The 25,578-nt window shown below is 42.0% G+C and overlaps 3 protein-coding genes across 10 annotated transcripts in view; 2 read left to right on the top strand and 1 right to left on the bottom strand.

Moving 5' to 3' along the window:
* Positions 1-3,938: 3,938 nt before the first annotated feature.
* RAG1 (recombination activating 1) lies at positions 3,939-11,730 on the top strand. Its single transcript, XM_072119037.1, has one exon. It carries the CDS (start codon positions 3,939-3,941, stop codon positions 7,068-7,070), a length of 3,132 nt encoding a protein of 1,043 aa, XP_071975138.1. The 3' UTR covers positions 7,071-11,730.
* A 4,386-nt stretch (positions 11,731-16,116) lies between these two features.
* Positions 16,117-24,964, bottom strand: RAG2 (recombination activating 2). 6 transcript variants are annotated; one of them, XM_072119029.1, is made up of 3 exons: positions 24,550-24,964; positions 16,531-18,029; positions 16,117-16,204 (listed from the first exon to the last, which is right to left on the bottom strand). In XM_072119029.1, exons 1-3 carry the CDS (start codon positions 24,704-24,706, stop codon positions 16,181-16,183), a joined length of 1,680 nt encoding a protein of 559 aa, XP_071975130.1. In that variant the 5' UTR covers positions 24,707-24,964; the 3' UTR covers positions 16,117-16,180. The 6 variants fall into 6 exon arrangements, with proteins under 6 accessions (XP_071975130.1, XP_071975128.1, XP_071975132.1 ...); XM_072119028.1 differs by having other exon boundaries at positions 16,141-16,204; positions 16,435-18,029; XM_072119027.1 differs by having other exon boundaries at positions 16,137-18,029; positions 24,550-24,963.
* IFTAP (intraflagellar transport associated protein) overlaps positions 20,444-25,578 on the top strand; it is a 37,018-nt gene continuing 31,883 nt past the window's right edge. For all 3 annotated transcript variants that reach the window (XM_072119034.1, XM_072119036.1, XM_072119033.1), the window contains exon 1: positions 20,444-20,620. In XM_072119034.1, coding sequence (XP_071975135.1) covers positions 20,563-20,620 — 58 coding nt within the window. In that variant the 5' untranslated portion in view covers positions 20,444-20,562. The remainder of the gene's footprint in view (positions 20,621-25,578) is intronic.

The raw sequence follows: 25,578 nt of genomic DNA, 5'->3' as shown, positions 1-25,578 counted from the left end.
GGGGACACCATTACTGGGGAGATCATTACTGGGGAGATCATTACTGGGGAGATCATTACTGGGGAGATTATTACTGGGGAGACCATTACTGGGGACACCATCACTGGGGAGATCATTACTAGGGAGACCATTACTGGGGAGATCATTACTGGGGAGACCATTACTGGGGACACCATCACTGGGGAGACCATTACTGGGGACACCATCACTGGGGAGATCATTACTGGGGAGATCATTACTGGGGAGATTATTACTGGGGAGACCATTACTGGGGACACCATCACTGGGGAGATCATTACTAGGGAGACCATTACTGGGGAGATCATTACTGGGGAGACCATTACTGGGGAGACCATTACTGGGGAGATCGTTACTGGGGAGATTATTACTGGGGAGACCATTACTGGGGACACCATCACTGGGGAGATCATTACTAGGGAGACCATTACTGGGGAGACCATTACTGGGGACACCATCACTGGGGAGACCATTACTGGGGACACCATCACTGGGGAGATCATTACTGGGGAGATTATTACTGGGGAGACCATTACTGGGGACACCATCACTGGGGAGATCATTACTAGGGAGACCATTACTGGGGAGATCATTACTGGGGAGACCATTACTGGGGAGACCATTACTGGGGACACCATCACTGGGGAGATCATTACTGGGGAGATCATTACTGGGGAGATTATTACTGGGGAGACCATTACTGGGGACACCATCACTGGGGAGATCATTACTAGGGAGACCATTACTGGGGAGATCATTACTGGGGAGACCATTACTGGGGAGACCATTACTGGGGAGACCATTACTGGGGACACCATCACTGGGGAGATCATTACTAGGGAGACCATTACTGGGGAGATCATTACTGGGGAGACCATTACTGGGGACGCCATCACTGGGGAGACCATTACTGAGGAGACCATTACTGGGGAGATCATTACTGGGAGACCATCACTGGGGAGATCATTACTGGGGAGACCATTACTGGGGAGACCATTACTGGGGAGATCGTTACTGGGGAGATTATTACTGGGGAGATCATTACTGGGGAGACCATTACTGGGGAGACCATTACTGGGGAGATCATTACTGGGGAGATTATTACTGGGGAGATCATTACTGGGGAGACCATTACTGGGGAGATTATTACTGGGGAGATCATTACTGGGGAGACCATTACTGGGGAGATCATTACTAGGGAGACCATTACTGGGGAGATTATTACTGGGGAGATCATTACTGGGGAGACCATTACTGGGGAGATCATTACTGGATAGATCATATCTGCTGTACTGTGTTTATCTTTTATATGTATCGTTATGTTCATATATACATATGTAATCATACAATAGTAATAATAATAGTCAATGTAATAATAATTGCAATAATAATTATAGTCAGACAGTTTTGCAGCATGGTAGCCGCACAATTGGTGGTTTTGCACAGTTGTTGTGTGTGAACTTGTAGGTTGCGGTCCTTTCATTATTTCTATATTCTGTTTTTTAATTACTTTTATTATTATGATTATTATTGCATATTATTTATGATTATTAATATGATTAATACTTATATGACAATGTTTTATTATTTTTTATGTTATTATTATATTATGAAGAAGGAAATCTTGAGCGTGTAGGGTTTTCCAATTGCGCCGCTTATTTGCATTTCATTATATTTATATATATATATATAGTTATTATTGTGTTTTATAGTATAGTTTATAGATTTTATTTTGTTTTTTATTTTTCATTTAAAAAAATAAATTTAAAAATAAGGGCACATTGATCATAGGCTGGAGCTAAGTGCACCCGCGTATGATGCTGCCTCCACCCCCCACCCCAGGCCACCTGCTAAATCTGGGGTGACTGGTCATGGAGCCCAACAATGCGCTGCATCGCCGTGGATCTTCTACTCCAGGTCTGATCTGGCATAGATTTGCGCCATAGTCTGTGCCTGATCGGGTGCAGGCCATAGGCAGTGCTCAGGGCAGCAGCCCCCACGCCGGCACACTGCCACCCCCCCCCCCTCCCAGCCGAACCGGTGAATTGGCCAAAAAGTCACAATTCACGGCACTGCACCAGGAATTGCGACTTAATCACAGCTTGTACACCTGATTTCGGGGCTCTTTCGTTTTTTTTCCACTTATCCAATGTAGTCGGTGAACAAAATATCACAGGCTCAAAAAAAAAAAGTGTGTAAAAGCACAGGAGAGAAAGGCTCAGCAAGGTATTAGTGACAATCACTGAAGACAGGAAGAGAAAACCCGTCTGTACAAGTCACTGAAGCGCTGATGCGATGTAAAAATATAACCCCAGTGTGAATCCGACCCTAAATCTTATAATTAAACATGAAGAATCATAATGAGCTGTAGCTAATACAACTATCAGGGGGTTATTATATAATATAATACAATGTCATGTGATACAATATTACTACATAACCGTTTAAAATGGACATGGGGAACATGTAGTGATAGTCATGCAGCAGAGATATGAGGGTTCTTCACGTCCTGCAATTCTTCATCTCTATCATCTATCTTAATCATGTATCTCTCTCTATTATCTTTCTATAACATATGTATCTACCTAAATGTATCTCTAATCTATCTTACTATCTATCTTATTATCTCTTATCTATCTCCTATCTATCTATGTATCTATCTATCTATCTATCTATCTATCTATCTATCTATCTATCTATCTCCTATCTATCTATCTATCTATCTATCTATCTCCTATCTATCTATCTATCTATCTATCTATCTATCTATCTCCTATATATCTCCTATCTATCTATCTATCTATCTATCTATCTCCTATCTATCTATCTATCTATCTATCTCATATCTATCTCATATCTATCTATCTCCTATCTATCTATCTATCTATCTATCTATCTATCTATCTATCTATCTCCTATCTATCTATCTCCTATCTATCTATCTATCTATCTATCTATCTATCTATCTATCTATCTATCTATCTATCTATCTTCTATCTCCTATCTATCTATCTCCTATCTATCTATCTATCTATCTATCTATCTATCTATCTATCTATCTATCTATCTATCTCCTATATATCTCCTATCTATCTATCTATCTATCTATCTATCTATCTATCTATCTATCTATCTATCTATCTTCTATCTCCTATCTATCTATCTATCTATCTATCTATCTATCTATCTTCTATCTCCTATCTATCTATCTCCTATCTATCTATCTATCTATCTATCTCCTATATATCTCCTATCTATCTATCTATCTATCTATCTATCTATCTATCTATCTATCTCCTATCTATCTATCTCCTATCTATCTATCTATCTATCTATCTCCTATCTATCTATCTATCTATCTATCTATCTATCTATCTAAAGTTATTGGAAAATAAGCAGCACTCCAGGCATGAGATTCGGTGTAAAAAGTGGTCCTTCTTTATTCCATGTCAAGTGGTAGCAACGTTTCGGCTCCAAGGAGCCTTTTTCAAGCCAGCTTGCACCCATCACCATTTTCTCCGCAGTGTGCTGCCTGGACTTTCTCTCTGTATCTATCTATCTATTTCCTATCTATCTAATATCTATCTCCATTATATATCTATATCCATTCTCTTTCTATCATATGTGTACCTACATATGTTTATTTTCATATATGTATCTATAATTTATCATTTGATTTAATTGAATCTAGAATGATCTATAATGCATCCATATTGGACTTTTGCTTGTTTTGTTGCTTTTATCACAGATTTGCTACTTTTCTCATTGAGGTGCACCTTCGTAGACTGTTTTACTCTTTAATGGGTGTGGCCTGGGGGGTGGAGTCTGGGAATAATTTAAATAATTCTACTAAATGTCCAATCGGTTTAAGGAAATGATCTTAATATATAAACGTTTTATATTTTTCGGTTTTTGCAGAGATGGAATTGCCGTTGGTCTGCTCTCCAGAAAACCCAGTGGCAATTGATATAAAACCGCCATATACCAAGTTCTCTGAATGGAAGTTTAAGTTGTTCAGAGTGAAGTCACTGGAGAGGACTCCGTCACAAGAGCAGAGCGATGACAGTGGGGTGTCTTGTTCCAGCTCTCAGGAAAAATCTCCGTATTCCGATGAGAGTTTGGATGATCATAACCAAGATTCTTCTTCAATTTGTAAAGATCTGGAGGCAACCATCTCCGACAATAGTGATGCCAACCAGAAGACACTGGAAGATGATGCCCACTCATCAATTTTGCAAAACTTATGCCGTATCTGTGGGGTGTCTTTCAAAATGGATCAACAGAACAGAAACTACCCTGTACACGGACCAGTCGACAACGAGACCCAAGAAGTCCTACGACGGAAGGAGAAGAAAGCCACTTCCTGGCCAGAACTCATCTCCAAGGTCTTCAAGATCGATGTGAGAGGAGATCTGGACTCAATCCATCCAACTCGTTTTTGCCACAACTGCTGGAGCATCATGCATCAAAAATTCAGCAATTCCTTCAGTGAGGTTTACTTCCCCCGTAACAACGCGGTGGAGTGGAAGCCTCACTCGTCTACATGTGACGTTTGCAATTCCTCCAGAAACTGGGGTAAGAGAAAGGCTACAATGCTCCAAAATCCTCTTACCAAAAAGAAGAAAATCAATGTGGAGCATGGAAAGAAAATGAAAAATAGTAACATCTCGCCCCTGTGGAAGAAGAATAGGGCCCTGAATCAAATCAAGAACCACTGTAAACAGATCCATCTTGACTCCAATCTGCTGGTGGTTGACTACCCTTCCGATTTTACCAAGTCCGTAACGTGCCAGGTGTGCGAACATATACTATCCGACCCGGTGCAAACCTTATGCAAACATTTGTTCTGTAGGATTTGCATCCTCAAGTACTTCAAGATGATGGGTTGTTACTGCCCATCTTGCAGACACACTTGCTTTCCGACAGACCTTACCACTCCCGTGAAGTCCTTTTTTAACATTTTAAACTCCTTGGTCTTAAAGTGCACAGTGACCGGATGTGATGAGGAAATCTTGCTTGGAAAATACTCTCAACATATCTCCAAGCATCAAGAAATCAAAGGTAAAGCGGCCTTTGCTCACGTCAACAAAGGAGGAAGACCCAGGCAACATCTACTGTCATTGACAAGGAGAGCTCAAAAACACCGTCTTAGAGAGCTCAAGATGGCAGTGAAGGCTTTTGCTGATAAAGAGGAGGGAGGAGATGTAAAATCGGTTTGTTTGACTCTATTTCTCCTGGCCTTAAGAGCAAGAAATGAACACCGACAGGCTGATGAGCTGGAAGCCATCATGGAAGGTAGAGGAGCAGGCCTGCACCCGGCTGTCTGTCTGGCCATACGTGTCAACACATTCCTGAGCTGTAGCCAATACCACAAAATGTACAGGACGGTCAAAGCCACAACTGGTCGTCAGATCTTCCAACCTTTGCATGCACTTAGAAACGCAGAGAAAGCTCTCCTACCGGGATATCATCCTTTTGAGTGGAAACCACCATTGAAGAATGTGTCCACCAGCACAGATGTTGGTATTATTGATGGCCTGTCAGGACTGAATCGCACTGTGGATGAATATCCCGTTGATGCTATCTCCAAGAGGTTTCGATATGATTCTGCTCTGGTTTCAGCTTTGAAGGACATGGAGGAAGATATTCTCAATGGCTTAAAATCCAAAGATCTAGAAGAATATCTGTCAGGTCCATTTACGGTGGTCATTAAAGAGTCATGTGATGGAATGGGAGATGTAAGCGAGAAGCATGGCTGTGGTCCACCAGTTCCAGAGAAGGCTGTGCGCTTCTCCTTCACCATCATGAACATAAGTGTTCCCAATAGTGACAAGGGTTCGGTAAGAATTTTTGAAGAAGTCAAACCCAATTCTGAACTTTGCTGCAAACCTGTCTGCCTAATGTTAGCCGATGAATCAGACCATGAAACTCTGACGGCGATCCTGGGTCCTCTGATTGCCGAAAGAGAATCCATGAAATCCAGTGAACTCATGTTGGAAATTGGTGGAATACTTAGAAGCTTCAAATTCATTTTCCGGGGTACAGGGTATGATGAAAAGTTAGTGCGTGAAGTAGAAGGACTTGAAGCCTCGGGTTCTGTCTTTATCTGTACTCTTTGTGATGCCACCCGTCTAGAAGCTTCTCAAAACTTGGTGTTCCATTCCATTACCAGAAGCCACACTGAGAACCTACAACGGTATGAAACATGGAGAGCCAATCCCTACCACGAATCAGTTGATGAGCTCCGCGACAGAGTCAAGGGAGTTTCTGCAAAGCCATTTATTGAAACCCTCCCATCCATCGACGCTTTGCACTGTGACATTGGAAATGCTGCAGAGTTTTATCGAATATTCCAGCTGGAAATCGGTGAGGTCTACAAAAATGCCAAAGCCCCCACCGAAGAGCGGAAGAAATGGCAAGCGATACTCGACAAACACCTCCGGAAGAGGATGAATCTAAAACCTATCATGAGAATGAATGGTAACTTTGCTAGGAAGCTCATGAGCAAGGAAACGGTTGAGGCCGTTTGTGAGCTGATACATTCTGAGGAGAGGCAGGTGGCTCTCAAAGAACTTATGGACTTGTACCTCAGAATGAAACCAGTGTGGCGTTCTTCCTGCCCAGCTAAAGAGTGCCCAGAGTTGCTCTGCCAGTACAGTTACCACTCTCAGAGATTTGCCGAGCTCTTGTCCACCAAGTTCAAGTATAGGTATGAGGGAAAGATCACCAACTACTTCCACAAAACCTTAGCCCATGTCCCAGAGATCATTGAACGTGATGGTTCTATTGGAGCTTGGGCCAGTGAAGGCAATGAGTCTGGTAATAAACTGTTCAGGCGCTTCCGAAAGATGAACGCCAGGCAGTCAAAAACCTATGAAATGGAAGATGTCTTGAAGCATCATTGGCTTTACACCTCTAAGTATCTTCAGAAATTTATGAATGCCCATATCACTCTAAAGAACCAGGGCTTCACCGTAGACATAGATCCCTCTCAAGAGCAAGAGGAAGGAGCAGAGTGTCCAGTAGATTCTTTAGAGTTAATGGAATTCTGAACTCTACATTGTTTCTAGAAAGTTCTACTATGGCTTTCTTTATGTAGGCCAACTTGTTGTCCAAAGGCTAGTCTGAGGAGACATCTAAGCTCCTTGTTGCTTGTGCCAAGGTGTAATGAGCTTATTCTCCAAGGTTCTTCAAGTTGTTGAACGGAGAAGGTTCACCGTGAGCAATATGATGAAGATAGTGAGGATCTTCCAAGGTTGTGAGAAGATTGAAAAATGATGAGACGTGTCATGTTTTCTACAAATATTATTAAAATGCAGCTACATCTTTGCAGCTGGTGTTCCGTTAAAGACTGAGAAGTTTTAGATGTTTAGAATTGATGGTTCTCCTAAGTGATTTTATTATGACTTTTTTTTGTAGCAATAGGTTTTTTTATGAATAGATGTTCTTATATGGTCACCCTATTCTTTGAGTTGAGAAATCTATCCTGAGGTCTTAAATGTCCACCAATGTCCAAACCATATTCTTAAACAGAGCTCAAAATTCCCTACTCATAAGCATTAACGATACAGCTCTTACTAACTGCAGCCACCACTAGGGGAACTCTGAAGCTTAATGCAGGCTGTTTATATATTGAAAACCAAAGCTCCCCCTAGTGGTGACTGCAAATAGTCAGAATTGTATTGTTTAATGCTTTGTCTGTGCAGGGAATTTGGAGCTATGTATCAGATCCTATAAAGATATAATGGGAGATGAGCAGTGAATGTGACTTGGGTTACATGGAGCTTAGTTGCCCCTTGGTGTTGAAGGACATGTCTGATCGATACTACACTCAAGGGATCATGCAAACATGTGTTTTATGAATCCGTTATGGTCGACACAGTCTTCTGTGGGACCAACCTTTACCTTGGGCATCCAGTTTTATATAGAACCTGTGGCATATTTTTCCTGATGTCATATTATCTAACCAAGCATTCAAAGAAGTTTAACCTCCATAAGAGAGATTGTCTCGAAGGGGGATAGCTATGGTCCATGGTCTATGGACCATACATGGACCAAGATGGCCTGGCACACAATATTTTCCCTAATATCCTTTGCACATGTACGTATAACACTGCTCTGCTTACCTCATGCTTGTACATGGTCACTTTGAATTTTGGACCTGGGCAACATTGCAGATAGTCACAACTTAACATTGCAACCTCCAGGTGACTCCATCTGACTTTGTGTCTTGGTCATTGATGTGGGTGCCAATCGTTATTTTAGTCGGCACACTGATGTTTTTGTAACCTCCATCTAATAAGGGTCTATGTTATCAAAGTAATTCGCATCTTCTATGGGTCAAGTTCTACCCTGCGGATCTTAGGAACTTCTTTTCCTAAGGGTTTATTTCTACCCTACTTATGAAGCGAGCTCCATCTTCTTAGACTCTGTTGAGACCCTAAGGAGGGTGTGAGCTTGATTTCTTGTAGGTCTAGTTCTTCTCTACGTACAATAAGAGACCTGTCCCATGCAGATCTAGTTCAACCCTACAGATGATCTGAACTGTTGTCTACTTAGAGTCACTTTTTACCCTGTAAATGGAGGTCTAGTTTTACTCTACGGATGTGATGTGCTCTGTCTCATGAGGGTCTAGATCTATCTTATGGATGATGTGAGCTCCAGTTCCTTGTCGAGTTTTACCGTACAGATTATTTGAGCTCTATCTCTTTCGGGTCTACATCTACCCTACAGATGATAAAAATCCTCCATCTCCTAAGGTTCTTCATCTACGCTTCAAAATATATAAGCTCCATCTCCTAAGACTTTACATCTACCCTACAGATCATATGATCTCCATCTCCTAAAGGTCTTCATCTACTCTACCGAAAATATAAGCTCCATCTCCTAAGACTTTACATCTACCGTACAGATGATAAAAATCCTCCATCTCCTAAGGGTCTTCATCTACGCTTCAAAATATATAAGCTCCATCTCTTAAGACTTTAAATCTACCCTACAGATGATATGATCTCCATCTCCTTAGGGTCTTCATCTACTCTACAGATGATAAAATCCTCCATCTCCTAAGGGTCTTCATCTACTCTACCAAAAATATAAGCTCCACCTTCTAAGGGTCTACATCTACCCTTCAGATGATATGATCTCCATCTCCTAAGGGTCTACATCTACCCTACAGATGATAAAATCCTCCATCTCCTCGCTAGGTTCCTTGTTCCTTGTTGAGTTTTACCTTACAGATTATATGAGCTCTATCTCTTTCGGGTCTACATCTACCCTACAGATCATATGATCTCCATCTCCTTAGGGTCTTCATCTACCATACCGAAAATATAAGCTCCATCTCCTAAGACTTTACATCTACCCTACAGATAATCAGATCTCCATCTCCTAAGGGTCTACATCTACCCTACCGAAAATATAAGCTCCATCTCCTAAGGGTCTACATCTACTCTACAGATGATAAAATCCTCCATCTCCTCGCTAGGTTCCTTGTTCCTTGTTGAGTTTTACCTTACAGATTATATGAGCTCTATCTCTTTTGGGTCTACATCTACTCTACCGAAAATATAAGCTCCATCTCCTCAGACTTTACATCTACTCTACAGATGATAAAAATCCTCCATCTCCTAAGGATCTGCATCTACCCTCCCAAATATATAAGCTCCATCTCCTAAGACTTTACATCTACCCTACAGATCATATGATCTCCATCTCCTAAGGGTCTTCATCTACTCTACCGAAAATATAAGCTCCATCTCCTAAGACTTTACATCTACCCTACAGATCATATGATCTCCATCTCCTTAGGGTCTTCATCTACGCTTCAAAATATATAAGCTCCATCTCCTAAGACTTTACATCTACCCTACAGATAATCAGATCTCCATCTCCTAAGAGTCTACATCTACTCTACCGAAAAATATAAGCTCCATCTCCTAAGACTTTACATCTACCCTACAGATAATCAGATCTCCATCTCCTAAGAGTCTACATCTACTCTACCGAAAAATATAAGCTCCATCTCCTAAGACTTTACATCTACTCTACAGATGATATGATCTCCATCTCCTTAGGGTCTACATCTACCTTACACAAAGTATAAGCTCTGTCTCGTAAGGGTCTACCTTTACCCTACAGATGATATGATCTCCATCTCCTAAGGGTCTACATCTACCTTACGGAAAATATAAGTTCCATCTCTTGAGGGTCTACATCTTCCTTACATATGAGTTTAGCTCTTACCTCGTTATGGTTCTTGTTCTACCAAACAGATGTTACGAGCTCCATCTCATGTTGGTCTTTACCCTACTGCTAAAATGAGACACAAAATAGTCTTGTCCATAGACTGTAAGGCGTAATACTACGATAAGCCATAACGTCTCCATTCCCTCAGGCCCAGTTGGCCGATGCTCCACACGTAGTGTTGGCTTTCTGAGGTTGCAACGTTGGAGACACGTCACTCTCCTTTCTTCTACCTCATTTTTTCTTGCACGAAACGTTTTTTAAAATTCCTTTTTGGTGACACCAAAGAACTTTGTCTGTCGAGACCCGGTGGCCTTTTATAGTCGGTGGTGAAGGACATCTCAAAGTTCTCAAAGTTTCTTGTTTGTATTGATCATTTTGGATCGTTCTTTAAATTGTTACTTTTTATCAACACATCTGCCTCAGGTTCTTTTTTTTACTATAGGAGACTAGAATTTTTTACTGTTTACGGATTTTGTAGTATTTTTTTTTTTTTTACTTTTTAATGGCTTTAAAGGAACACTCCAGGGGAGACACTGGGACTCATTTACTTACCCGGTCCATTCGCGATCCAGCGGCGCGTTCTCTGCGGTGGATTTGGGTCTGGCCGGGATTTATTAAAGTAGTTCCTCCGACGTCCACCAGGTGGCGCTGCTGCGCTGAAGAGCATCGGAACGCACTGGGATACACCGAGCCGGGCTGAGTGACAAGTGCAAGCTCCGCGACAGATTTTTTTTTTTTAAATGCGGCGGTTTTTCCGCCGATGCGCCACAATCCGATCGCGTGCGCCAAAATCCCGGGGCAATTCAGGGGAAATCGGCGCAAATCTGAAATATTCGGGTAACACGTCGGGAAAACGCGAATCGGGCCCTTAGTAAATGACCCCCATTGATATAAGGATATAGAAAGTCATGGAAGTCATATCTATGATTTCTTGCTTCTCCTGTCAGTTTATGGACTGGGCACAACACAGTGAATGGGGTTTTCCTGGAGCGTTCCTTTAAGGGTTCAGGTGTTAGTAGAAGCTTAACTGTAAGTTCCTGGGCCCCGATATTTGTAAGAAGGGCCCATCTGCCATCTGTACTGGTGTATTGATACCATAGAGGCCCTTGAGCTCCTCAGGGCCCTAAGTCCAGGCCCACCTGTTACCTCTAACCCTTTGGGCTCACACCTCTGAGCTTTGTAATGTGAATTTTTTAAAAACATTTTATTAACATTTTTTAAAATTGTAGTAAATACATTTCTAAGTATTGAATAATGTTGGTTTCTGCTACTAGAGATGATCACGTCAGGGCAGTGATAGGTTTTTTGAGTAATATTTTATTTTACTTGCAATATTTTATGGTTAATCTCTTGAGGTGTATTTTATGGTCATTTTAAATTGTGGACGATATTTTGTAAAAGTAAAAAAGTTTCACAAAAAACATCTAAAAAAATACAAAAAAAAAAACTGACATAAGTTTTGAAATGCGCATGTACTTGTCTATGATTTCCTTTTCAATAAAGATTCCGTTAATGAAATACTGTATTCTCTTTGTGAATTTAAAACAACAAAATTGTGACACTGGGGAAACACACAATGAAAAACTGGGGGTCAAGACAAAATGGGGCAGATTTACTTACCCGGTACATTCGCGATCTAGTGGCGCGTTCTGTGCGGAGGATTCGGGTCTTCCGGCGATTCATTAAGGTAGTTCCTCCGACATCCACCAGGTGTCGCTGCGGCGCTGAACTTCATCGAAATGCACTGCGACTTCACCAAGCCGAGCCGAGTGCAGGTAAGCGTGTGTCCAGCGACACTTTTTTTTTAAATGCGGCAGTTTCTCCGAGTCCGTCGGGTTTTTCGTTGCGTGCATGCCGGCGCCGATGCACCACAATCCGATCGCGTGCGCCAATAACCCGGGGCAATTCAGGGAAAATCGGTGCAAAACTGAAAAATTCGCAGTATTATAGTAGTTATATTCCTGTACATAGGGGGCAGTATTATAGTAGTTATATTCTTGTACATAGGGGGCAGTATTATAGTAGTTATATTCTTGTACATAGGGGGCAGTATTATAGTAGTTATATTCGTGTATATAGGGGGCAGTATTATAGTAGTTATATTCTTGTACATAGGGGGCAGTATTATAGTAGTTATATTCTTGTACATAGGGGGCAGTATTATAGTAGTTATATTCTTGTACATAGGGGGCAGTATTATAGTAGTTATATTCCTGTACATAGGGGGCAGTATTATAGTAGTTATATTCCTGTACATAGGGGCCAGTATTATAGTAGTTATATTCCTGTACATAGGGGGCAGTATTATAGTAGTTATATTCTTGTACATAGGGGGCAGTATTATAGTAGTTATATTCCTGTACATAGGGGGCAGTATTATAATAGTTATATTCCTGTACATAGGGGGCAGTATTATAGTAGTTATATTCCTGTACATAGGGGGCAGTATTATAGTAGTTATATTCCTGTACATAGGGGGCAGTATTATAGTAGTTATATCCCTGTACATAGGGGGCAGTATTATAGTAGTTATATTCTTGTACATAGAGGGCAGTATTATAGTAGTTATATTCTTGTACATAGGGGGCAGTATTATAGTAGTTATATTCTTGTACATAGGGGGCAGTATAATAGTAGTTATATTCCTGTACATAGGGGGCAGTATTATAGTAGTTATATTCTTGTACATAGGGGGCAGTATTATAGTAGTTATATTCCTGTACATAGGGGGCAGTATTATAATAGTTATATTCCTGTACATAGGGGGCAGTATTATAGTAGTTATATTCCTGTACATCGGGGGCAGTATTATAGTAGTTATATTCCTGTACATAGGGGGCAGTATTATAGTAGTTATATCCCTGTACATAGGGGGCAGTATTATAGTAGTTATATTCTTGTACATAGGGGGCAGTATTATAGTAGTTATATTCCTGTACATAGGGGGCAGTATTATAGTAGTTATATTCCTGTACATAGGGGGCAATATTATAGTAGTTATATTCCTGTACATAGGGGGCAGTATTATAGTAGTTATATTCCTGTACATAGGGGGCAGTATTATAGTAGTTATATTCTTGTACATAGGGGGCAGTATTATAGTAGTTATATTCCTGTACATAGGGGGCAGTATTATAGCAGTTATATTCTTGTACATAGGGGGCAGTATTATAGTAGTTATATTCTTGTACATAGGGGGCAGTATTATAGCAGTTATATTCTTGTACATAGGGGGCAGTATTATAGTAGTTATATTCCTGTACATAGGGGGCAGTATTATAGTAGTTATATTCCTGTACATAGGGGGCAGTATTATAGTAGTTATATTCTTGTACATAGGGGGCAGTATTATAGTAGTTATATTCCTGTACATAGGGGGCAGTATTATAGTAGTTATATTCCTGTACATAGGGGGCAGTATTATAGTAGTTATATTCCTGTACATAGGGGGCAGTATTATAGTAGTTATATTCCTGTACATAGGGGGCAGTATTATAGTAGTTATATTCCTGTACATAGGGGGCAGTATTATAGTAGTTATATTCCTGTACAAAGGGGGCAGTATTATAGTAGTTATATTCCTGTACATAGGGGGCAGTATTATAGTAGTTATATTCTTGTACATAGGGGGCAGTATTATAGTAGTTATATTCCTGTACATAGGGGCAGTATTATAGTAGTTATATTCCTGTACATAGGGGCAGTATTATAGTAGTTATATTCCTGTACATAGGGGGCAGTATTATAGTAGTTATATTCCTGTACATAGGGGGCAGTATTATAGTAGTTATATTCCTGTACATAGGGGCAGTATTATAGTAGTTATATTCCTGTACATAGGGGGCAGTATTATAGTAGTTATATTCTTGTACATAGGGGGCAGTATTATAGTAGTTATATTCCTGTACATAGGGGGCAGTATTATAGTAGTTATATTCCTGTACATAGGGGGCAGTATTATAGTAGTTATATTCATGTACATAGGGGGCAGTATTATAGTAGTTATATTCTTGTACATAGGGGGCAGTATTATAGTAGTTATATTCCTGTACATAGGGGCAGTATTATAGTAGTTATATTCCTGTACATAGGGGCAGTATTATAGTAGTTATATTCCTGTACATAGGGGGCAGTATTATAGTAGTTATATTCCTGTACATAGGGGGCAGTATTATAGTAGTTATATTCCTGTACATAGGGGCAGTATTATAGTAGTTATATTCCTGTACATAGGGGGCAGTATTATAGTAGTTATATTCTTGTACATAGGGGGCAGTATTATAGTAGTTATATTCCTGTATATAGGGGGCAGTATTATAGTAGTTATATTCCTGTACATAGGGGGCAGTATTATAGTAGTTATATTCATGTACATAGGGGGCAGTATTATAGTAGTTATATTCTTGTACATAGGGGGCAGTATTATAGTAGTTACATTTTATAAAGATAATATAAACATGTATCATTTTATTAGTCATCTATGTGGGAGTACACATGAAAGTTATATATGACAATAGAGGTCGTATAGCACGGTCTGGTATTGTGTTTCCTCCTGGTGATCCTGTATATAATGTCATATGATGAATGTTGACATATGAAATCATGTATGCAATGAGCAGCACACGGACACCATGAAGCTGCAGTCACGTCTTATTGGCTGCTTCGTCGACTCTGTGACACAGATAGAGATCTACATTATTCCATGTAAAGCTCAATAATAAATGTCATTGTGAGTAAATATCAAAATTGTGGGAGGAATGAAGAACCGGAGGACAATAAAACTGGAAAGTGAAGGTTATGATACAGGAAACAGATGAAGGAGTTTCTTCATTAATTTATGAAATTTACCTTAAAGGGGTCCAGCTTATTTCCAGCTATTCTATTCCTTGTCTATGAGGCTGAAATATGGACTGGGAATGCGTTCTAATGTAGGTAACAATCCTTGATATAAGTGTTATCGTACTTCTGTGTATGTTGTTAGTAGCAGCAGGACTGTGATATATTAATATTGTAGGATTGTAGCTTTTCCAAGTGCACTGGCAGTGTGTCCTCACACTGCTGTGCTCTCTGCAGTCTGTGTAAGGTAGTGTCCCATGGTATTTAAAAATAAAAAAAGGTAACAGGATTTGCCCTAACCCCTTTCTTCTTTGGGTGATTCATTTGGGGAGGGGGTTATATCCAACAAAGGCTGTGGCACCATCAACATGCCTTACAGTGAGTCTAACACCTCCCCAAACATTATAATCCGTGGAGAGAAATGTGATTTAAAAAATATCTTTTATTTTTATCCATTATACCATTTCTGTGAAATTCCCATTTGAATCCATATGCTAATGAGGCAGTTGGTGCATCCGGAGCACTGCTATTACTGCCTGATCCAGTGCCCTCTACATCCGATAAGAAGGAGATTTTTCTAGCGTGCCAACAGTAGAATATGGAAGTGATTTAAGCAGGAATAGCAGTGCTCCGGGTACTAAGGACACATTCTGGGTGCACCAACTGCCTCATTAACATAAGGATTAGACTGGGAATATCTTGGAAACTTCATAATAGTCATAAGGCTTGGTCAATAGTCATGGGTCAATCTTTGAATTTTTATTGCTCACCTATCCTTAGCATTCAGAATTACAATTTCTTCACTCCTTACTGAGCAAAGTGACATACACTTTATAGTGGTTGTGCTTGGTATTACAGCTCAGCCCCAACCTCCTGAACAGGACTTGGCATCAGACGTCTACAAAAATTAAATGGCGCTTACTGGAGGAGTAAGACCACCTAAATTAGCTGATTGCATTGCATCTAGGGAAAATATTGGCAGACACAAAGATTTACATTGATACTATTTTATTAATATTTTTCAAACTTTTTGCAAACCACCCAATCAAATTGGTGAAAGTCTTGGCTGGATCTGAGGTCATTGGTTATTATGTCTTGGGTCCTAAAAAATATAAATAACAAAATATATATATATACCTCATACAATATTATAGATCCCATCCCTTTATCGTTGAAGAAACATCCTGAACAGTTAATAAGGGGAATGCGCAAAATTTTAATATCGATCAGTATGTTATATTATAATGCACAACCCTGCATTACCCTAATCTACCTCTAGGCGGCATTACATGGTAAATCTGTAATATTACAATCGATAAATATCAAATTTACCCCCATGACATCATCATAAAGGGTCTACTCAAACAAGCGTCTGAGGAACGACTTCTTAGATGGTGACATTCTGCTGATGGATGGTTTTCGACCTACTCGCTTCAGTGGTGGTTTCATAACAGGGGTCATCTTCTTGGGCGTTTGGAGACCCCTCTCCAACTTTATATGTTCATTGCAGAAATACTTGATGTTGTTTTCGGACAGATTGATCAACATATGTTCTGAGAGGTCCATACATTGGGCATGAACCCAATGTCCATCTTCGCCAGAGCAGTAGATCATGGCGGGTTTGTTGAGTTCTGTTGAGTAATACGGAACCCACGTGTTGATATCCAGGTCGCAGTCAGAGCAGCATGTGATCCAGTAACCGGTTTCTGACTCGTCTTCTTCATCATCTTCATTGTAAATGTCTTCATCTGAAATGATCCCACCTCCGCTGAACATGAACTCTTCAGAATCTTCAAGAGGCATGGAGTCTTCTTGGTCATCAAGAGATCCTTGGCTACACGACTGAGCCATCAAGTTGTCTTCTTCTCCGTGACTAAGCAGGTAGAAAAAGAAGCTGCTGTCTGAATTTTGGTTCTTATTGTCTCCAGGGATGCCTAAAAGTACAGTGCCATGACCCATATCTGCCCCAAACCATGTCTTGCTGTGTTTAATTTCCCCCGTCCAGTCAGGAGCTTCTACTTCCTCAAAGTCAATGTTGTTGCCACTTATGAGAACTTTGTGACAAGTCATCTTCTTCTGACTGTCGGACTCATAACCACCAACAATAAAAAACTCATCTGGGCAGGTCTGGGTTACAATCGAACTTGATAAAGATAGGCGACTTTGAAGAATGTTACAAGTTATGGCTGGACTTCCAAGAAGAAGATCCACATTGACCTTGTAGACGTTTGTAGACCTGATGTTATTTTCAAGTGAATGTCCACCAATAATGTAGACCGTATCATTGCGAGATATTGAGACATGGAAGGAGAGTCCATCTTGGATTTCCTTGATAGTGTGCATGGTAGAGCAACCAAACTGGAGGTCGATGAGGTAGATGTATGGTTCACAGTCAACAACACTGTTCCATTTTTCAGTCGTCCTTTGGTTCAAGGGCACATAGGACCTTCCACCAAATATCACCACTGCCTTTTTGCCTCTGCTGTGGACCACATTGATAGAGTGGCCGTACCTTGCTGCGGGGATATCACCCTCTAAATCCTTCTCTCTACAGCAGAGTGTTATTTTTTTGTTGACTGCAGAGGCTATTGAGATGATATAGAGTTTTTGAGACACTTCATTATTTGGTGTCTTCCCTCCATGGATCAGATATTGGATGATCTCCCCATCCGATTTATCAGCGAGGCTGGTGACGGCCGGATGCCTCAATGGTGGGAGGTAGGAAGATTCGTTGGAGAAAGTGGTTGAACGAAGTTTCAGCTCGTTGCTTTTGAGATCCACCAGGAACACGCCTGTGGGGCAGGAGCGTTTCGGCCATCCCTTTTGTCCAAAGAAGAAGACATGTCTTCCGAACCGAAACAAGGAGAATCCCGGCTGGATCAGAGACGTATTATTGGACGCGACTAATGTCTGAAGGGACATCACACCTGTAGGAGACAATGTAAAGTTTTTTTTATTAGGCTTATTGTTCCTTAGTGATAACATCACTAACTAAACTCTTGGTCTCTGCTCTGGATGGTTTATCATGATATCATCAGGACCGGCCCTGCTACATATCCTTACATTATCTGCCGTCCTCTCCCAGTCCTCTGATGGTCCCAATGCAAAGATTGTAAAAGTTTGTCCTGTATTTCACCTCTTGTAAAACTTTGGCAATTTTGAGTAAAGCCATATCCTAATTCTCAACCCGTGTCCCGTTTCACCATACACAATCCCACTTAGTCCCTTTGTAACCCCACCAGTCAAGGTTTCCTAGGGGTTTCCTCCCAGAAGGCTTCAAATATAAATAAAAAAGCAACAGTAACCTATCCTGAATGTAACACAGCAAGTCTTCTCCGGTCTGTATTGTCTTTGGTTTTGGGATGGCAGCATTTATGAAATCATCTTATCACATCTCTAAGCACCAAACGAGGGACGGCATTCGAAGACTCAGATAGAGTTGAAATCAGGTCCACTGCAGCTATGGGACACTGTTGGGTGCATACCCCCAACCATTCCGGGTCTGGCAGCCATGGATTTTCGGGTTTGCCCCACTGATGCAGGCGGCAGGAGGTATGTTGTCAGTCCTCCAAGTGCACATAGGGGCAGAATTACTTACCCGGCCCTGTCGCGATCCCTGAAGTGCGTTGTCCGACGAGGATGAAGTCATGAGGATGATTGTGCGTCCAATTTCCTGCATGTCTCGCTTCCCTGCTCAGGTCCGCCGGAGTTCACCTTCTTCTTCCGGGTGTATGTAAGTGCATGTCTTGCGACACAATTTCAATTTTTAATCCCTTGCTTAGTCCGAATCAGTCGGATCGTCCGACAGCCACGCCCCCGATCTGTGTCGCATTGCGCTAAAATCCGAACGCGTGCACCAAAAACCCCACTTAAATGCCGCGCAAATCGGAAATAGTCAGGAAACCTGACAAAAATGCGGTCCACGGACCCTTGGTAAATGAATCTCTATAGAGTTGGTACCACATGGAGCTCCATCGTTGTGGCTGTGTGTGGTGGAGGCCAGTAGGTGCTATACTGTGGTGAAAGGAGGAAGAAGGACTGCGGTGGGGGAACGGGGGAAGGTAAGTATGTGTGGAAGAACAGAGAAGGGGGTGACAATAAGAGGGGTGCTATAATGTGCGGGGAAGAATGGCCACAGTATGAGAGGTGGACAGAAAGGTAAGGCATTATAGGTGGGGGGATAAATAAAAGGGCTATCAGGGCAAATAGAACAGGGGGTATTATGGGGCAGCAGTGTGTGGGGGGTTATAAGAGGGAGCTAAAATAAAGGGAGGGGGTTCATATTAGTGGGGGATATTATAGGGCTATTGTTTATAGGGTCTATGAGGGGTTATGATACAGACTGGGGGGTCAGAGGACACTGTGCGTTATACTGTGGAGCAGTGGTGGCGAACCTATGGCACGGATGCCAGAGGGGGACTCAGAGCCCTTTCTTTGGGCACCCGGGCCATCACCCAAGCACACCAGACAGGACTCAAAGAATCTTCCAAGATGCTGCTTTCAGTCATATATTTAAGTGATACTTACTTCGCTACTTGGGTATGTAGGAAGAGGGAGAATGAGTAGACAGGGCCGAAATATCTTTGGAAGACCTTCTGCTGGCCCCACAAGTCTCTGTGTACTGAGGGACACTGGAAAGGAGGCCAATATGATCAAACGGTATTGAAGAACAGGGAGCAATAAGTTACTGCTTTAATTTTTGGTTGGCACCTTGCGATAAATAAGGGGTCTTTTGGGTTGCAGTTTGGGCACTCGGCCGCTAAAATGTTCGCCATCACTGCTGTGGAGGGTCGCGTTATATGTTGGTGACCAAAATTAGGGTCTTATTTACAGTGCGGGGGTATTATACAGTTTGGGGGGCATTTAGGTGGGAATACAGGGGGTGGGACAAAGGGCGTTGCTTATGGAATACGTTGGTAGCGGTACTGATGGTAAAGGTAATTGGGGCAGCTCAGTATCATGCGCCGTACATGATGCCACCATTGCTGAGGCCTGGTGATGGCTACAGTGCCTACTGAACAGTATACATATATATATATATATATATATGTGTGTGTGTATGTATATATTGCTGTCCTTGCTTATTGACAATCGATATTTAGCCCTAGACAATTAGTTCAGGGCATGCTGAGACTTGTAGTACTCCACAGTTAAATAATGTCTCACAAAGATGGTGGATATACTTATGTCTCAATAAAATTTGGAACATAATGTAGTAAACCTCCTCTGTGCGACCAATGTTGTTGTGAATTCACCTAAATATATCTATTTCTGTAAACCTATCAGCACAGGAAGGGTTAACCCACTGGTTGCCTAGCTACCGCCGCACGCTTGCACAACGTCCTGGAGCGGGGGCAAGCTGAGCGCAATGCTTCATGGGAGATGTAGTTTATTTCTCTCTTTATTACAAAGTGGCCTATAGAAACATTAACTACATTCCCCATCAGCCACTTCTCCCCCATGGCCGGCATCTCCATGAGTTCCTGTCTGATAGGTCGGTGTATTGGGGGACGCTCAGGTATGTGATGCAACTATTTATGATGCCAGTGTCATAAGGACATGCTGGAAGTTGTAGTGCTTCAGTGCTTGCTTCTAGTATTGGGATGAAATTGCTGCAGTTTGCTCAATATTTAGTATTCATCATTGTGTGTAATGGATACAGTGTTGCAGTTATGTAGGATCATGTTCACACGGGACTGAGATCTTGCATAAAAATAATCTGGGTTAAAGGGGTTGTCTGGAGGTGGAAAAACATGGCTGCTTTCTTCCAAAAAACAGTGCCTCTCCTGACCATGGGTAGTGCATGGTATTGCAGCTAAACTCAACGCATTCCAACGCAGCTCAAGCATCCGTGTTTGTCAACTTTAATACATGTGCTGCGTATTAGTTGCAGATCTTCAGCAGAAATGTTCATTCAACAAATCCAAATCCAATGTTACGCTATATATTTATTTTGCGTTCACTTTTTCTGGTTGTTCCTGGTCTTGTCCCAATTGCATATTCATTTCAGGTGAAAAGCATATATGATTGGGACAAGCCCTGTCACTGTTCCGATTAAATTTGCCCTTCAAAACTGGAACATGAATGCAGCCTTAAAGGGGACCTACCACCACGATTCTACCTCTAAAAGTAGAACGGGTGGTAGGTGGATGAATGGGACGTAAGGATAGCCCTTTTTGGGCTAATCCTTACGTCCCGGCTATCCTTTTGTAAACTTTAATCAGTTGATATGTTAATTTAATTAAGCGGCTACTGGGGCGTGGAGTAGCCGGACATGAGGCTACTAGTCGCGGCTACTCCACGCCCCAGTAGCCTTGTTCCTCCGCCTAGCGGGTAATCTTCGGCGCGCAGCTCCTCGTAGCTGCGTGCCCTCGTGCGAATATTCTGCGCACGCGCAGGACGCAGGCCTACGGGTGCGCGGCCGTAGCTCCGAGGCCGGCGCTACTGCGCATGCGCAGACGCCGGGTGCTCGGACGAGGGCGCGCAGCTACGAGGTGCTGCGCGCCGAAGATTACATGGTAGGAGGAGGAACAAGGCTAGTGGGGCGTGGAGTAGCCGCGACTAGTAGCCTCATGTCCGGCTACTCATCGCCCCAGTAGCCGCTTAATTAAATTAACATATCAACTGATTAAAGTTTACAAAAGGATAGCCGGGACGTAAGGATTAGCCCAAAAAGGGCTATCCTTATGTCCCATTCACCCACCTACCACCCGTTCTACCTTTAGAGGTAGAATCGTGGTGGTAGGTCCCCTTTAAAGGGGTTTTCCCATGAACTAATGTTAGGCCCTATCCACAGGAAAGGGCCTAACTTGCTGATCAATGGGGGTCTCTGTGCTGAGAACCCTGCAGATTGCGAAAACGAGGGGTCCGTAGGAGATCGGTGAGCACGGTGCTGGGCAATTTCTGTCAGCTCCATAGAGAATAATGTTCCATTACTCTGACAGAGAGGCGAAGGGCCCCTCGTTTTCACGATATGTGGGGGTCTCCGCACTGACCTAACTTTAGTTAGTGGGAAAACCCTTTTAAAGAAGTCCACAAGCTTGAGAAAAATCTGCAGTGTGTATTGGCCTGCAGCGTGGATATTAGCCTGTTTGCCCACGAGTGAAATCGTTCTGTCAAACTAATGGACCGAACTAAACCTAGAACTGGTGGACTGAACTGACATGCTGAGTTCAGTTGAGAAGTCCTAGACTCATTCTGGTAAATGCAGCACATGCACGGAGCTAGTTTTTCGCAGCAAAAACAGACTTTTGGGCAACCGGCCTCATAGCTTACTACCCGGTTAAAGGTGCACCAAAAAAAACGTGTTGGGCGTCGGAAGGTGAGTACACTTTTTTTTTGTAGGCTATATACTGGGGGCAGGGGCTGGCAGGCCGTATACTACAGGGGGCTGGCAGGCCGTATACTACAGGGGGCTGGCAGGCCGTATACTACAGGGGGCTGGCAGGCCGTATACTACAGGGGGCTGGCAGGCCGTATACTACAGGGGGCTGGCAGGCCGTATACTACAGGGGGCTGGCAGGCCGTATACTACAGGGGGCTGGCAGGCCGTATACTACAGGGGGCTGGCAGGCCGTATACTGCAGGGGGCTGGCAGGCCGTATACTACAGGGGGCTGGCAGGCTATATACTGGGAGGCTGTGACCAATGCATTTCCCACGCTCGGCTTATACTCGAGTCAAGAGGTTTTCGCAGTTTTTTGTGTTAAAAATAGGGGTCTCTGCTTATACATGAGTATATACTGTAAGTATAAGTTTTTAAAAAATGTTTTCATACCAAGCAAGGAGGGACTAGCTAAAAGGCAATTTGGGACGCTAAACCACTGGCCCATATGGATTAGTCAGTGGTTTAGTGTCCCAAATTGCCCTTACAAGTTCCCTTTAAGATGATGTAGTAAGTTTCACCTGCAGGTACTGTATATATGACTTTTACACCTGAATAACTCAACATTTCTACATGAAGACCTTAGAATTTAGTTTTATTCTTCTAGACTAATTCAGCTTATCACTGTACATTACCACAGATAATTGTAATGCAGAGGTCTCCATTCTAAACCTTTCTAATAAAACTGACCCCCATATGTAGTGAATGACCCCCGGTCATTAGATCCTCGGTGTATATTCTATATATATATATATATATATATATATATATATATATATATATATATACGGGGCCAACATCGAATCATCATAGCGGCTAATTTAATGTTTTCCATTCTAATTGCCTGTTGGCTCCATCCTCTCCGGTCACCTTAAATACCCCGGCGCAGCAGAGACGGTGGTAAACAGCAGCCGATGTTCATGTTTTATGTGAATTCTTATCGGATAAATAATTTATTGCTCCCAATTTACTGTGTAAGTGCAAGAAATCCCTAGAAATAATGGAGAAACCTGCAGCGAGGTCAGGAGGACGCTATGCAGTCACAGCCATGTCTGTATTAGGGTCTTAAATAATGCAAGATGTTTCTTTTACTACTACTATAAAGTTTATTCCGGAAATATGGCGGGCTGTGACACAAACTATTCTGTATGCCTCACAGATAAACCTTATAAATTGGGTTTCAGTTCTCATCTATTTTCAAGATCTCCCCTTTCTGTCAGTGATTGGAAACTGTATTGTTTACATTCATAAGCTTTACAGGGTATCAAGCCATATTGCCTAAAACAACCAATCAGAGCTCAGCTACCATTTCTAAAACAGTTGTGAAAAAATAAAGGCAGAGCTCTGATTGGTTGCCATAGGGAGCAAATATTTTATTCAATGAGGCCTAACGGCCTGTACAAAAAAACAGCTTCTGGATGTAAACAATAAGGTTTCCACTCACTGACTGCTACTAGGAACAGTTTAACCTTGCTGTCAGTGAGTGGAAACCTTATTGTTTTTATGACAGAAGCTAATTTTTGTACAGGCTATTAGGCCTCATTTGGATAAAGTCTTTGCTGCCCATAGCAACCAATCAGAGCTCTCCTTTAACTTTTCTATAACAGTATCAGAAATGAAAGCCGAGCTCTGATTGGTTGCATCAAAGACAGCTTCCAAATGTAAACAATAAGGTTTCTATTCACTGACAGTAAGAATATATGCTACAAGGACTCGCATTGCAATATCTATAGCCAGAAATCTCTGCCCCTAGGAACATTTTACCTTAAAATATTTCCCCAGCTTTCTGTGAATGACATATTTACCTAATTATATCCCAAAATACCCCTCACAAACAGGTTAATTCACATAATGACTCCTGTTTTACATGTACTGTATGACTGAATAGAGCTGGGGTTTTGTCACAGTGTTGCAGCTTCACTTACACTGTAGTTAATAGTTAAACTCACAAATGTCATTGAAGTGGCAGGAAAAGTTGTTATAAGAATCCCTAGCCTTAGTCTTAAAGGGGCGTTCTATCCCCTTAAATCCATTGTTTCCTTACACACAGTGTATATCACTCACCTTGTTCTGTTCTTCCCTCTGTATCGTCTTCTAGCAATGATCTGGATGTACACGTAGAGTCACACACAGCAGATGTGCCCCTCACCCCAGCGATGTGGGTAACCGTCTGTGACCGCTTTACCCAAAACTTTACACTGTTAACCCTTTCCTTAACCATAGACAGAATAAAAACAAAAAAATTTCAAGTCTTCCACCTCTCCCAATACATTTTACATGAGCTTTTTGTTTTGCACCGCTGCCCCTTAATGGTTTGGCCTAATGACCTAAGGCTCTGTTCACATCTGCATCAGAGTCTTGGTTGTTCAGTAAATTCTGGTATATTTGACAGGAAAACTAGCAGAACTCTGCGGACCCCATTGTAAGTCAGTAGGGTCTGTCAGGCACCAGTTCAGTGTTGTGTAATGGATCCGATATAACACGGTACATAGTGACCAAAACTCTAATACACTCTCATCAACTGATCCAATGAATAGGCGGTCCCCTACTTAAGGACACCTGACTTACAGACGACCCCTAATTAAAGACGGACCTCTCTGCCCCCTGTGACCTCTGGTGACCTCTCTGGAGGTTACTATACCCCCAGACTGCAATGATCAGCTGTAAGGTGTCTGTAATGAAGCTTTATCGATAATCCTTGGTCCCATTAGAGCAAAAAAATGTGAAACTCACTGGGGCAATTTTTTTTTTTTGTCTGGATTTACAATTATAAAATATACAGTTTCGACTTACATACAAATTCAACTTAAGAACAAACCTATGGACCCTATCCTGTGCATTACCCGTCTGTAAAGTCATAGTTAGAGGGAATGAGGAGGTAGCAGTCCCTGGTAATTAACCCCATAGCGCAATAAGACGTAACCTTGCGTCTTGCTGCGCATGGGGGAGTATGAAGAGGGCTCACGGGCTGAGCCCTCTTCATACTCACCAGGCATTTGCTTCATAATGAAGCAAATGCCCGTCGCTAGCACCCGCGATCGGTGCAAGCACTGATCGCGGGCTTTAACCCCTTGATCGCCGGCAGCGTAGCCG

The sequence above is a fragment of the Engystomops pustulosus genome, chromosome 7 (genome assembly GCF_040894005.1).
Source record: "Engystomops pustulosus chromosome 7, aEngPut4.maternal, whole genome shotgun sequence".
In the NCBI taxonomy this organism is placed as follows: Eukaryota; Metazoa; Chordata; class Amphibia; order Anura; family Leptodactylidae; genus Engystomops; species Engystomops pustulosus.
The sequence above is the reverse complement of the archived record's forward strand: the minus strand, read 5'-3'. Positions and strand labels throughout refer to the sequence as shown.